The sequence below is a fragment of the Cicer arietinum genome, chromosome 1 (assembly GCF_000331145.2).
Source record: "Cicer arietinum cultivar CDC Frontier isolate Library 1 chromosome 1, Cicar.CDCFrontier_v2.0, whole genome shotgun sequence".
NCBI lineage: Eukaryota > Viridiplantae > Streptophyta > Magnoliopsida > Fabales > Fabaceae > Cicer > Cicer arietinum.
The window spans coordinates 20,003,903-20,019,608 of record NC_021160.2 but is presented as its reverse complement, the minus strand read 5'-3'; the positions used below and the strand labels follow the sequence as shown (position 1 = coordinate 20,019,608).

General features: G+C 31.0%; 1 protein-coding gene across 1 annotated transcript; it reads right to left on the bottom strand.

Moving 5' to 3' along the window:
- Window positions 1-9,777: 9,777 nt before the first annotated feature.
- Window positions 9,778-11,177, bottom strand: LOC101503118 (uncharacterized). Its single transcript, XM_073370998.1, has 3 exons — window positions 11,043-11,177; window positions 10,827-10,890; window positions 9,778-10,064 (listed from the first exon to the last, which is right to left on the bottom strand). Exons 1-3 carry the CDS (start codon window positions 11,175-11,177, stop codon window positions 9,778-9,780), a joined length of 486 nt encoding a protein of 161 aa, XP_073227099.1.
- Between the last annotated feature and the right edge of the window lie 4,529 nt (window positions 11,178-15,706).

The following is a 15,706-nucleotide window of genomic DNA, read 5'->3' as shown; positions in this document are numbered from 1 at the left end:
AGTTTTTAGACAAATACTTCCCGATGAGTACCAGGACTAGACTGGGTGATGATTTCCTGAAACTACATCAGGGGAACATGACTGTGGACGAATATGCTGCTAAGTTTGAATCACTATCAAGGCATTTCAGATTTTTCCGTGAAGAGATTGACGAGTCGTTCTTGTGTCATCGTTTCCAAGACGGGCTAAAGTGTGAGATTCAAGACTTTGTCTTACCCTTGGGAATTCAACGTTTCCAATTTCTTGTGGAAAAATGTAGAGAAGTTGAGGATATGAAGAATAAGAGAGCTAGCCGAGGAGGGAATTTTAACTCAGGAGGACCTAGTCGGGTGAAGTATCAGAACAAGGGAAAACAAGTTGCCAAACATTATAATCGACCACGTGATAACAACGGGGGACTGAATAACCCAGGGAACCAAGACTTTGGGAGGCAAATGGGACAAGGTATACGATGTTTCCGATGTGGAGAAGAGGGACATTATGCTTATGCTTGTACCTTTAACAGTACTACTTGCTACAATTGCCATAAACCAGGGCACTTTGCAAAGAATTGCAAGGCTCCGAAGGTGGAACCAATGGTGAATGTAGCTAGGATTACTCTTCCTACTGCTAGAGGACATGTTTATTGCATCGACGCTGAAGTTGGAAATTTATCTAGCGATCTGATTCAATATGACTGTGCGATTACAGGTAACCCCCTAACTACACTTTCTGATTCAGGGGCAACCCATTCCTTCATTGCTATGGATTATGTAAATTGTTTGAAGTTGTCCGTGTCTACTTTACTGCTAAGACTTTGACAGTAAATTATGCATGTTTACTTGTCAAATAACCATTCAGAATAGGGACTTCTCGATTAATTTGAGTGTTTACCTCTACAGTAACCCAAGATCATTCTTGATAGGAATGGGAAGCCCTATCATTGGTTAATGATACATTGTACTCAATGTGTCGGCGTCATACCTAGTGTTTAGGTTTGGTACTAGGTGGATGTTCCGTACAAGGTGGAACATCAGCGACCTGCTGGGGTGTTGCGACCTTTAGAGATTACATGGAGTACTATCGAGTATTGTATCAGACCGTGATCCGAAGTTCACATCACATTTTTGGGAGCATTGCACGAAGCCTTCGGAACGAGGCTATGATTGAGTTCACCTACAACAAATAGTTTCCACGCAAGTATTGGAATGGCTCCAGAGGAGACTTTTGTGGGCGCAAGTGTCAAACGCCCTTGTGTGGGTATAAGGACGGTGATGACAATATTAGTATAAGTACAGTTTTCCAAACTAAAAATACTCCGATCCAAAAAGAAGGACACCTAGTCCCTATACATCATCCTAATCTGATCATCCTACCAAAAAGCTATACACCCTGAGTATCTCCACGCGCCCCGTGAGATCCTCCTAACGTAACTGCAGTCAAACGTTCCCATCTCCATTCCCGTCCGTAGGGTACGAACCGGTAGGACCGTCCTGACTCTCATCTGAGGCAGACACAATCCAACCGAAGGATAACTTGACATTCGAAGTACCACCTGTGAGAATTGAGGACAAGAAGATTAAGCGATTGAGGACCAAAGATTTTCATTGGTCAAGGTGATTTGGAACCCAATTACTGGAGATGCGACTTGGGAATTGGAGAGCAAGATGAGAGAACAACACCCAGAGCTATTTATCGACGCATAGTTTCGAGGACGAAACTAATTTTAGGGGGGGAGTAATGTAAGACCCATAATTTTAAAGTACACTTTATGTATTTTATATGTTTTGGATTTTGGCTCGGAGGCTTTTTAGCCAAAGTTAATAATATTATGGAGTTTATAGGATCAAAAAGTTATTTTGACACCGTTTAGAATTACTCGTCGATAAATAAATTTAAATTAAGTGCGGTAAATCCTTTACGGAGGATTTAATGCGTTACGGGTGAAATGGTAATTTAATAAATATCTAGATATTTTGATATATTTGTTAAGTTATATTTAATATATATATATGTGTTTGGTTGGAGGGAAAAAGAAAGGAAATTAGAGGGAAGGAAAAGGAAAAGAAAAAGTTATATAAAGGAAAGAAGGAAATAGAAAGGAAGGAAAAACAAAGAAAGGAAAAAGGAAGGAAAGAAAAAACAAAATTTCCATCTTCCTCTCCCTCCCTGCACGCGCGCGGTTACTTAATATTTTGTTTTGAAAATCGTTTAAGTTAACTGGGCGTTAAGAATGGGGAATCTCTTAATGTCTCGGTTACTTAATATTTTGTTTTGAAAATCGTTTAAGTTAACTGGGCGTTAAGAATGGGGAATCTCTTAATGTCTCGGTTACTTAATATTTGTTTTTTTGAAAATCGTTTAAGTTAACTGGGCGTTAAGAATGGGGAATCTCTTAATGTCTCGGTTACTTAATATTTTGTTTTAAGAAAAATCGTTTAAGTTAACTGGGCGTTGAGAATGGGGAATCTCTTAATGTCTCGGTTACTTAATATTTGTTTTTTTGAAAATCGTTTAAGTTAACTGGGCGTTGAGAATGGGGAATCTCTTAATGTCTCGGTTACTTAATATTTGTTTTTTTGAAAATCGTTTAAGTTAACTGGGCGTTGAGAATGGGGAATCTCTTAATGTCTCGGTTACTTAATATTTTGTTTTAAGAAAAGTCGTTTAAGTTAACTGGGCGTTAAGAATGGGGAATTTCTTAATGTCTCGGTTACTTAATATTTGTTTTTTTGAAAATCGTTTAAGTTAACTGGGCGTTAAGAATGGGGAATTTCTTAATGTCTCGGTTACTTAATATTTGTTTTTTTGAAAATCGTTTAAGTTAACTGGGCGTTGAGAATGGGGAATCTCTTAATGTCTCGGTTACTTAACCTTTGTTTTTGAAAATCGTTTAAGTTAATTGGGCGTTAAGAATGGGGAATCTCTTAATGTCTCGGTTACTTAATATTTGTTTTTTTGAAAATCGTTTAAGTTAACTGGGCGTTAAGAATGGGGAATCTCTTAATGTCTCGGTTACTTAACCTTTGTTTTTGAAAATCGTTTAAGTTAACTGGGCGTTAAGAATGGGGAATCTCTTAATGTCTCGGTTACTTAACCCTTGTTTTTGAAAATCGTTTAAGTTAACCGAGCGTTAAGAATGGGGAACCTCTTAATGTCTCGGTTACTTAACCTTTGTTTTTGAAAATCGTTTAAGTTAAGTGGGCGTTCAGAATGGGGAATCTCTTAATGACTTATTTACTGAATGTTTTGTTTTGAAAATCGTTTAAGTTAAGTGGGCGTTCAGAATGGGGAATCTCTTAATGACTTATTTACTGAATGTTTTGTTTTGAAAATCGTTTAAGTTAAGTGGGCGTTCAGAATGGGGAATCTCTTAATGACTTATTTACTGAATGTTTTGTTTTGAAAATCGTTTAAGTTAACTGGGCGTTAAGAATGGGGAATCTCTTAATGTCTCGGTTACTTAATATTTGTTTTTGAAAATTGATTAAGTTAACTGAGCGTTAAGAATGGGGAATCTCTTAAATGTCTCGGTTACTTAATGTTTGTTTTTGAAAATCGCTTCAGTAAATGAGTATTAAGAATGGGGAATCTCTTAATGACTTATTTACTGAATGTTTTGTTTTGAAAATCGTCAAGTTAAATGAGAATTAAGAATGGGGAATCTCTTAATGACTTATTTACTGAATGTTTTGTTTTGAAAATCGTTAAGTTAAATGAGAATTAAGAATGGGGAATCTCTTAATGACTTATTTACTGAATGTTTTGTTTTGAAAATCGTTAAGTTAAATGAGAATTAAGAATGGGGAATCTCTTAATGACTTATTTACTGAATGTTTTGTTTTGAAAATCGTTAAGTTAAATGAGAATTAAGAATGGGGAATCTCTTAATGACTTATTTACTGAATGTTTTGTTTTGAAAATCGTTAAGTTAAATGAGAATTAAGAATGGGGAATCTCTTAATGACTTATTTACTGAATGTTTTGTTTTGAAAATCGTTAAGTTAAATGAGAATTAAGAATGGGGAATCTCTTAATGACTTATTTACTGAATGTTTTGTTTTGAAAATCGTTAAGTTAAATGAGAATTAAGAATGGGGAATCTCTTAATGACTTATTTACTGAATGTTTTGTTTTGAAAATCGTTAAGTTAAATGAGAATTAAGAATGGGGAATCTCTTAATGACTTATTTACTGAATGTTTTGTTTTGAAAATCGTTAAGTTAAATGAGAATTAAGAATGGGGAACCAATCGATTGATTTCAGCCCAGGATTCTGTTTTCATTAAAATCCTTCACCTCAATTGATTTCCCAATCGATTGGCTCAGTGAAAATCCTCAGTTTGAGTTAGATGATTGATTACTCATTAACTTATCCATGTCTTGATTTGTTATGTTTTCATTAGGGGATTGAGAACTTCATTTTGCTTTCATTTTTAATTGGCAAAGTATTGTTTGAACTTTTCGCATATTGAAAATCCTGATAAGGTGCATGCTCAGTTGAAAAGTTATTTTTAGCATTTAAAACTTAAATGTTATGTGTTAACTGTTATTTTCGGTTGGTGACCTTTACAATTATTGTGGAAATCTGGGCTTTGCCCTCAGATGAGAGTCAGGAAGATCCTACCGGTTCGTACCCTACGGACGGAAATGGAGATGGGAACGCTTGACTGCAGCTACGTTAGGAGGATCTCACGGGGCGCGTGGAGATCACTCAGGGTGTTTAGTCGTTTTGTAAAATGATCAGACTAGGTTGTCACAGAGGGAACAAATGTCTTTCATTTGGGGTTGCGTTAATTTTTAAACTGGAAGACTGTACTACTTTGTTATGTATATATTTTGAATTCATGGATTAAGAATTTTTCCGCTGCTCGTAAATTCTGTTGACTTATTTGTCGTTGTATTACGACTTAAATATTTATCCAAACGTGTGTTACCTTATTTATTTTCCTGCTTTATTTTAATTCCTTTTAAAAAAAAAATACACTCACGCTTTGAGAAACGGGGTGTTACACTTGATTTCTGAATTCTCATTTTTGTGTTCATCAGAGGATGCAGCGTTGAGCCTTTAAACTATTATTAGAGAGAGTATGCACACTTAAACACATCCATTAAAACATAAATTGTTCTCATAAAAAAATTTTGCTAACATCAAAATAATTAAGGATCATTGTTCTTCATACAAACTTGGTTCTAATCATTTTTATTTATACTTTTTTTGCATGACATATTTTTTCTGGTGTTTGGTACAATTAAACATGTTTTGTGTATGCAACAAAGAAGTTATTGCAGATTCAAAAGCTTTTTCTATCCAAAATGTAACAAGCACATCAAGATTATATTGCCAAGACTATATTCTATCTATGATGTGTATTTATTACTGCATATTGATATTTGGTTATTTGTTATTTAAATTAGTTTTTTTATTAATTTCTTTAACGTATCGTTTTAAAGTTAGAGTCATTGATGACAATGATTCTAATACATTTGTTATATTTGACCATGATGGCCTTTCATTGACAATCAAGTCATTTCTAAACTAGTTTGATGAAATGAATCGAGTGAGTATTTTTTCTAACAAACTTTGAATCTCATTCTTGTATTATCATATGTAATGTTTATCTTTATGATCTTATTATTTTTTTAATATAATAATGCCAATGTCAATATTAGGATTGTGAATAACACATTCTTCTTAAAGTTATTGGAGATTTTGTTGAAAAATCTTTGCACTTTCAGATAGATGTAAAGAATGATGTCAATTGAAATTTTGGACAATCATTTCGTGTCAAAACAATTTGTGCTTTAATTGATATTATCAATAAATCCAAATCTATTGGAGTGGGATGATTTATACTCTCTTAACTTTTTGTAATTTATTTTGTCATCCTAAACATGTATTTATTCCTAGTTATTCCAAAATTAAGGTGGATTAGGTTAGGTTGTTGCTAGTGTTGAGGATAATTTAGATATTAGTGTAACAAAGGATTTGATGTCCAACTTCAAAATTGTAAAAAAACATCAAAATTAAAAAGGATTAAGAGACATCATATATTTTTTTCTCTTAGTTTGTTTTCTAATTTACTGTTGGTTTAGTATTAAACTTTTGGGGAACTATGTTTTGGCAAAATCTTATCAATTTTGAATCAATTTATAGTTCGTTTAAACAATTTTGATCTATGTTTTTGGGGAACTATGTTTTGGCAAAATCTTATCAATTTTAAACTTTTGGAGAACTATGTAATTTCTATTCTTGGAATCAATTTATAGTTCGTTTAAACAATTTTGATCTACTTTAAACATTAAAGTAAAGACACTACCACACACCTACACTAATTTATAGTCATTTTACTTGATTCATTTTTTTTTCTTTCAATTATACTAAATTTTTTTTTAGTTTATTCATTCTTTCTAATTTTGTTGCCACATGCTTTTAATCATTTTTGCACTAATATTATATATGCAAAGTTATTAATGTACTTAAAAGATTCCAATACCTTATTAACCCCGTCTATCAAATACCATTAGGTTATTAATTCCATCTATTCAACATACCACAAACATCTTTTAGAATAGGTGATTTCTATTCTCTTAACTTTTATAATTTCATAATTATGCACTCTATTTAGTGGGATTTTTTTACGGTTAAACATTGTCAAGCTTCATCAAGTATGACTTTTTTTAGAAATAGAAGTAGTAATCCAGTTAGGTTGGATGACTTTATGCGATATGACGCACAATGGTGTGTACCAATTGTTGTTGTCAAAGAAGAGAACAATTTTTGGAAAAAGACATACAAGAGTAAGCTAAGTAATGACTTCGAAATAATGAAGAGATAATCACCGAGCTGCAAAGAAAGGACGCGATGAAATTGAGAAGTATCAGAATGAATATTGACAGTAGATGTAGGAAAATTATTTTCGGGTTTGTCTAGAATTGCAAAGTATGTAGGAAATTGATTAGTAAAGCGTTAATTGGAGGTGTTAGGCATGAGACCAGTGTAGGTCTTAATCAGTTAATGGAATTCAAGTTGGATTTTGTTGCAAACGTGACTCTTGAAATGAAGTACTAAACTGAAAGGATGTTTGTGTGTCCTAAGTAGTATTGTCTTTGGCATGATTTCGAAAATATTTGAGGAAGCTTGGATCACCAAGCAGATGTGGGGATATAATTATTAAAGTTATAATTGGAATAACATACTTATAAGGACACTACGGTTTGACGTAGTTGTACGACTAAAGAAAAATCGAGGATTTGTGGACAATGGAGAAATTTAGGAGTTCTCGGCTGTAGTGATTGTTTAGTGCTCAGCGTGTTGGTGTCATACTTAATATTTCGGTTTGGTACCAAAGGGATGTTTCGTACCAAGTGGATGTAACGATTATCGTGGATAGAGTCAGTGTATGCTCATGCATTTCATAGTACATGACGACTGGATGGGCCATGATGATAGTGGTGACCGGATGGGCCACGAGATGATTCCATGTGATTTGCTGGTTCATCTTACCCTTGTGAGGATTGTCGCGTCGGGTAAGGTCTGCGATAGACTGCACATGTTTAGTAAATCGTGCTGACCCGTGATAGGTAGCACCTCGATAATTTAGTACTTCGGCCTGTGATAGGCGGTACAATTATGATTTACGGCCCTTCGAGGAGGGTTTTGGTTTGGAATTCCGAGTCCATGCATTTTGGCATATACGCATTGCATTAGGGTGCTTGGCACGCGAGTCGTGTTTGATTCAAGATTATGATTGAGTGTTTGAACTCAAGTTTTCATGGTGATTGTGTTATAATTGCCAAGTGTGAATGTTTTGGATTTGTGTGAAAGTGTGACTGATTGAAAAACCATTTCGAAACTCAAGTCGTCATGATGATTGTGCTATAATTTCTAAGTGTGATTGTTTGGATATGTGTGTAAGTGTTGATTGATTTTAAAACCCTTTAAAAAGCGGAATTTTGCTGAATTTTGTTGTTTTCCTGCTGCTGTCTGATGTGTATTCAAATACCAAAAGCTGTATTCGAATACATACATGTTTTTGCCACTGACTAACTGTGTAGTCGAATACAGACTGTTGTATTCGAATACAGACATGTTGTTTTGCTACTGACTTACTGTGTAGTCGAATACAGAATGCTGTATTCGAATACAGACATCCTGTTTTTGCTGCTGACTGCTGAGACAACCTTGTATTTGAATACAGAGATGGTGTATTCGAATACAACAGTGCAATTTTGTTAAAAACTTCATTTTTGACCTTGTTTAGGCATGTTTGGCATATGGAAACCCTTTTAAGGTGCATGCTAAGTTGAAAGGTTATTTTGTGCATTTAAAAACTTAAATGTTATGTGTAAATTGTTAATTTCGGTTGGTGACCCTTTATAACTATTGTGGAAATCTGGGATTTGCCCTCAAATGAGAACCAGGACCATCCTACCGGTTAGTACCCTGTAGATGGGAAGGTAGTTGGACACACCTGACTGGAGCTGTGTTAGGAGGATCTTGCGAGGCGCGTGAAGATCATCTGGTCTGTATAGTTTTTTGTAGAATGATCAGATTAGGTTGACGTATAGGGACTAGATGTCTTTCTTTTTGGGTTGTGTTTATTTTAATTTGGAAGACTGTACCTATACCAATATTGTCAGCTTGACATTTTATTTTGATGGGTTCCATGTACCACTTTTTAATGTGACGTGGGGAAGATAAGATTCTTGGGCAGCGCTATTGTACAGGTGTCTACCAAGAATACCCCAGGGGTATGAGCTATGTCTGATAGGTCTCATAGCCCCAGTGCATTTTGCTGTTTTAAATACTTTGGATTTTTATTTCAAACTATTTCCGCTGCTTGTAAATGTTGTTGACTTTTGCCGTTGTGTTACAACTTAAATATTTATCCAAAAGTATTTTCTTCTTTATTTCTTTGTTTTTATGAATTTGTTTTAAAAAAAAATACACTCGCGCTGTTAAAAATCGGGGTGTCACAGTTGGCATGTGATGTTTGAGCACTTTAATTTTTGCTAAAAAAAATATTAGTTCTATAAAAATTATAATAACCGTGTTCAAAAAATCCTTAAAATCATTTTAATCCTAAGAATGCAACATTTTACTAAAATACTAAAATGCATATATTCTGATTTTATAACTGAGTTGTATCTTTAACTATCTTCCATCAATTGATTTTTGACAAAATTTATCTCACTATTTCTTACTTATTAAAACTCCAACTTTTTTAATTATTAACCAAAATTATTTTTTTTTTTGACAAATAAGTTTATTTCTAAGAATTTTTTTAAATACAATCTATAATCAAATTTTGTGGAAACATTATTGTTTTAAATACTATTTATTTTTAACAAAATACACTTTCATAATTGAATTTTCAATAATACGTAAGTGATCGAAGATAAAATTTTATTGTCAAACCAATTTTATTGTCAAACCATCTTTATTTTTCTTTAAAACGAAAAAGTTAATTAATGATGAGCATTACACGAAAGTGGTCATAACTTAATCCCATTGCAATACATATAGGTATCATCTCAAAATCTAAACATTGTTTATCCTTTATTATTTTCCTAAGAAGTTTGTATACTAATGGGGTTTCTCCTTTTTTTTAATACGAGACGTATTAAATATTATATTAACTATCCATAAAAAGAAAAATAAAATATTTAAAAAAAAAAAAAGCTAAACTATCAAAAAATAAAAAAACAAATCACATTTGTGTATAAATCGTTAGAAAAATAAGTAAATATGTTATTTATTATGATACTACATACAACAAAAACTTGTTTATAACAATTAATTGTCACAGTTACCACCAGGTCCTCCAAATTGAAGAGCATAACCAATTGGACTAGGGAAATTGTCATTGAAACCAATTTGATAGCAATTATTAGGAACATAACTGAATTTTTCTACCAAATATTCAGGAGGTCCATAAAAGTGTCTAGATGCATTCTGAAATGCAACATTCCTAAAATAACAAGTATGGGAAAAATTATCATCTGAATAATCCCCTAATCCCATTGAAGGACTAGGAGCACCGACATGAGTTGCTGTTTGTCCACCTAATCCTACTTGACCACCTGTCGCCAAGTTGGAAAGGATGCCGGAAAATAACCAATATTTTTGTTTCCCACAGTTAACCACCAATTTTTAGTTTTTTTATCCTGATTACATAACTAAAACATTTTGTAAATATATATCATTTCCATTCCTAATAATTCATGGATAATATTTGTCATTATATATGCTTAAAATAAGTGAATGAATATTAATCTTTTATATATATATATATATATATATAGTGTATAGTCATGTATTCCTTCAAGAATGTCAGAGCTATAACACTATGATAATATTATAACTTTTTTTATTAACAAAATTCTATAACTTCTAAACTATTTTTTTTCTTCACATTCTATAATATGTACATATTATAAATTTAAATTTTGCATAAAGAGGTGACATGAAAAAGAGATATTAGCAACTCAACCATCATTCTGCCATAAGAAGATGTTTGTGCTACACGTGCATCAAGGTAATATGAATGGTCAAAATGAACAAAACTACTCCATAGTATATTGTAGCATCTTGTCTTGAAATTATCGTGCTGTAATATTTTAACATCATGTTATATTTTAAAGAAATTGAAATTGTGTTTCTAACCTCATGTTTTAAAGAAATAAAACTATGCTTTTCAATTTAGTCATGTGAAACATAAATTAAAACACATAAAAATTAGAAAAATTGAAATAATTTGTTATTTTAGTTAGAACAACTTTTATGAACATTTGAAGTATCTCCTTTATTATAATACATGTATGTAGAAATTAAAAATAATAAACCTTTACGTACGGTCCAATATGAGTAGATATGAGTTGCGTCATTATTGTATAATTCAGGAGATACCTGACATTAAGTATGAAGTATATTAGGAAATATTTTCTAAGCTATCAAATTTATTTAAATTATATATATATATATATATATATATATATATATATATATATATAATTTTAGGATAAAAGAAGATTTTCTTAATAAGATATATTAAAACTCACATGCCATCCAACAATGATTTTGTTAGTACTATCTCCTTCTTCAACATATATATGACTTGAACTTGATTGGCCCTTAAAAGTTTTTGGATTATAAACACTAGATGTTCCACTAACTCCAAAGTAAGGAGCACCCATTTTATAAGAGATATATGAGTAAACTACAAAATCAATACTTTGACATATTAGTTGAATATTGAATCATTATATACACCATATTTATCAAATAAAAAATAAATTTATAATTAGATTGAATTAGAGAAAACATACATGTCTATAAGAATTAGTTTGAGCTAGAATATGACTATTGAATAAAGATATGCCTCCTATGAGATCATCTTTTGTTACTCTATGAATAAGGACAGTTCCTTTTGGACACGTAACTTTCTCAATCTTAAAATTGGATTTGGTTGGTAAAGTATGCACATTTGTTTCATTAAAATGTTTCTTTCACTACTTGGTTTACGCTACAACAAAAGAAATAAAAATGCACATTAAAATAAATAAAGTATAAGTAATAAAAGAAAAAAAAACTACAAACTATATCCCAATAAAATATTTTACCTGCAATTTATAGTTCTTTAACAAAGAATAATCAAAAGCCGATTGTTTCTTAATATTAACACAATCAACTATCTATCCTGATTTTGTCAATAGAAAACAACAAAATAAAACAAAAACAAAATTATTAAATAAGAAGATAAAATTAAACTATCAATAATTGATTTGTGTTTGATTAATACATGAATACTCTTCATAGGTGACTTGTTAATGAGCGTTAGTTTTCTCTCCAACTCAAAATCTTCTTTTCAACATACTATGAATACCATGAACCATGTGACCAATACTACTAGTCACTATACAAAAAACAAAGAACAATGTAATATTCATTTTCACAACTCTCTTGTTTTGACGATGAGTCTAAGTTTAATATATTGTTTATTTATGTTCAGAATTAAATAAAAAAAAACAATAATCTAATTAATACTTTTGATTGAAAATATAATACATTTGACTGACTATAATACATATATGTTATCAAAAATTGGGTCTTTAGACATACTATACTAACCCACATTGACTTTGACTATAAAAAAAAAAAAAAAAAAAAAAAAAACCAAAATCATAATTCATTTTATCTACTTTACCCTCCTTTATTTTTACTCACCAAAATAAAATAAGAAATAGTAGAGAAAATGGAAACTTACAAAAGTCTCAATCACACATCTTCCCTTAGTCTTCTTTTGTTTACTTGCACACATTTTATTTCATTCAGTTACCCATCATTCTCTTGCTCTAGCTATAAAATCCCAATTTTTACAATAAATTTTTTGGATAAAACATTTCTAAAAGTTCTTTGAAAATAAATTCATCAAAGAAGGATAAACAAATCCTTTTAAATCAAACATCTTTATCTTAAATATAAATTCAAATCATAATAAATTACATGACAAGGGTTTCAGGAAAGAAAAACCAACCTATCCTTAAGTTTTACTAGGTTGTAAAGACCTACTCACTTCATCAAGCCATTTGCATTAGATTGCTAGTCCAAGCTCTGCTATGTTATACCGACACCATTATCCCAATCGATAACTCCTAATAATAAGCAGTATTCAATTCAACCGAGAACAAAGTAAAGGGTTACCAACGAAAATTTCAAAATGTTGGAAAACACAAGAAAGAAGAGTGGGGGTTTGAATTTTATTAACCATTTATGAAAATCAAATTCATTTGCTACACAAAAAGATGTGTTTTTTTATCAAAACATTCAACATATGATTGTAATTCATTTTTGAGTAAAATAAAGTTGAATAATTAAGAATTTAAATAAAATAACAACATTGAAAAAGAGAAGAGACACAAGTATTTTTATACTAGTTCACAACAACTTTTACTACATCAAGTCCTCCTCTTACAAAGAAATTTTGTCTTAGTACAGTCATGACTTAATCCACTAAGAAATCAATAGCATACAAATATTCTTGTTATTCCTCTTTAGACTAAGAGTATTCTTTTTCCTGTCTTTCCAATCTCTGATTATTCTTTTCTCGGTCTCTTTAAGCTCCAAGTATTCTTTCACTTCTTTAGACACCTCTTTTTGGATTTAAGAGTTGTTGTCATTATCGGGCTTAGGTACGTTCATTCAAATATGTGTTTGAGTAGACGCATAATCTTTCGTAGGATGTTTCACTTTCATTGAGAGGGTAATACAATTCAATTGCTATATAAATTCAAATGTATAAAAACAACTTCATTGATTTACATCAATTTTCATCTTCACCATAATTCTAACAATACTAACAAAACATTGATTGTTTAAAAGCATGATCTAAATAATATAAACTATCAACCCAACAAGAAATAACTATCTTTTTCTCTATCATCCCAACAAAAGGCCCAGAATATCAAAAGACACCTTCAACTGAAGGCCGATATCTTCATCCACGAAATAACTATCTTTTTCTCCATAATCCTAAAACCTCGAACTCCTTTTTTGTTTGTTCTTTAACACTAATTTACACATTTAAAATGCAAAAAACATTGAAAATAAGCCATGTCATTTTCTATTCACACTGCCACGATAGCAAAAATGAGCTACATCAGCACTTTTTTATTTAAAAAACAAAATAAGAATTTTATAAAAAAAAATTGAAAATTACAGGGGTCTAATTCAAAAAAAAAAAACTATAAGAATTAAAATAAAAAAGACATACATTTACAAATATAAAAAACATATTTAAACAATATAAATTATATATAGTGTTTCACAAAAATAATATTCTATATAATGTTGACTGTTTATAATTATGAATGTATTTTGTATGCTTTTTTACTTGTCTTTGATGGGGAGATAGACGCTATGAGCAAAATGTAGAACACATGTAAGTAAATTCAGCCTCTAACTTGATGTTTACTTTTATTTGTTTTCAGTTGTGTAATAAATATTTTGATACTCTTCTAGTTTTATAGGGATACTTAGTGGGCAGCTTATCATATTTGGAAGCAAGCAAATAAACTTTTTTTATCTTTAAGTAACTAAATGTATTAGAGTTTGGAATTAGTTTTATGGTATTTGACAAATTATTTGAAAACGTTGTTAATATTGTTACACTTTTGGCGGAAGTTAGCAGAGAAAAATTTGTAATAAGGAGTTTGATGCATTTGTATGTAATTACTTGATGATATGCTTAAATAACATTTTTGACATATATTGGTATGATGTTGAATTCTTAATTAACATATTTAACATACAGAAGTTTTGATGGTGATTTGCTTTTATTGACCTTTCTAGTTCATTTCTTACTTTCTTACTATATTTCTATACCATGATAAGCCAAATAAAACCTTTAATGTTTTGTTTCTTACACTTACTACAGTTTTCTTTGACACACATTGTGTTAAAAATAAATCTAATACAAGGAGCACAACTTAATTAGTAGTAACAAATATTACCATTATAAAGATATTTAATATATTATAATTAGTACGGTAAAGTTTCACTCACTTTATTTTCTTTTAATAAATGCAATTTTTCTATTATATATAAGCTTAAACAAAGTAAATCAATGACTTAGGTGTTACAATAAATTAAAATTATATGTGTTTATACCTAAATAAATAATTTGTTTATTGAGAATGAAAAACAATCCACAACATCATATAATAAAGTCAAAATCAATCAAAGAAAATCAATACATTTCACTATAACATCAAATCATCTAAGTGAAGTTATTGTCGCACACGAAACATATTAATCACAACGAAACAATCACAAGAAAACACAATGATATGTTTGAGCTTAGACTCTACTTCATAATTTGGTACATTCTAAGTCTAAAGTACTTAGTTATGAGGGTTGAAACTATGCCACCACCTGAGTGGACAGATAATTCAAATTGGTTATATCCTCATAGATCCCCTCAACTCAACCCGAGACACATATTCACGACAATCGAGATAAACATGTGTTGTATGGTTGCTCTCGACATTTAGAGTGCTACCTCCAAGTCACCTAGAAATTCCCCACCGAAATACCCCCAAAGTCTAATAATCTTGCTTAAGCCTCAACAGAAGTCTGTCATGGTCAAACTCATTTTGTTGTAGTTCCCCGAAATCACAACGCTTGTCAGACCCTACCTATATGATGATAAAATATTCTCAACTTCAAAAGTTCTCATCAACTTCAAATATTCTCAACATCTATTTTATCCTTCATTGCATAGACTACTCCATTAAGAGCATCATCTTTAGTACAAGTTGGAATAATCACTGTTTCATCAATTATGGAGTTACGTCAATATTCTCATCACAAATTTATAACATCAATATCATTAATCATACATCATAATCATCACATAAATTTATCACAAATTTATAACATCACTATCATCAATCATACATCATCAGATAAACATTCATTTGAGAATCAATATCCCAATAATATCAAATACCACACATTCAAAGAAATTAAATCAATCAACATTTATAAATGTTTCTATTCCATATATTAACACCATAGATTCCATATTTTGCACATTAATTAATTTATCCCTCAAAGGAATATTGACGTACATAGCAAACCCCATTTGAAATTTTGGAAAATACAGTTTTCCCGTTCATCTCACAATATATCATACTCATGAATTCAAAATCTCTCTCACCCCTTC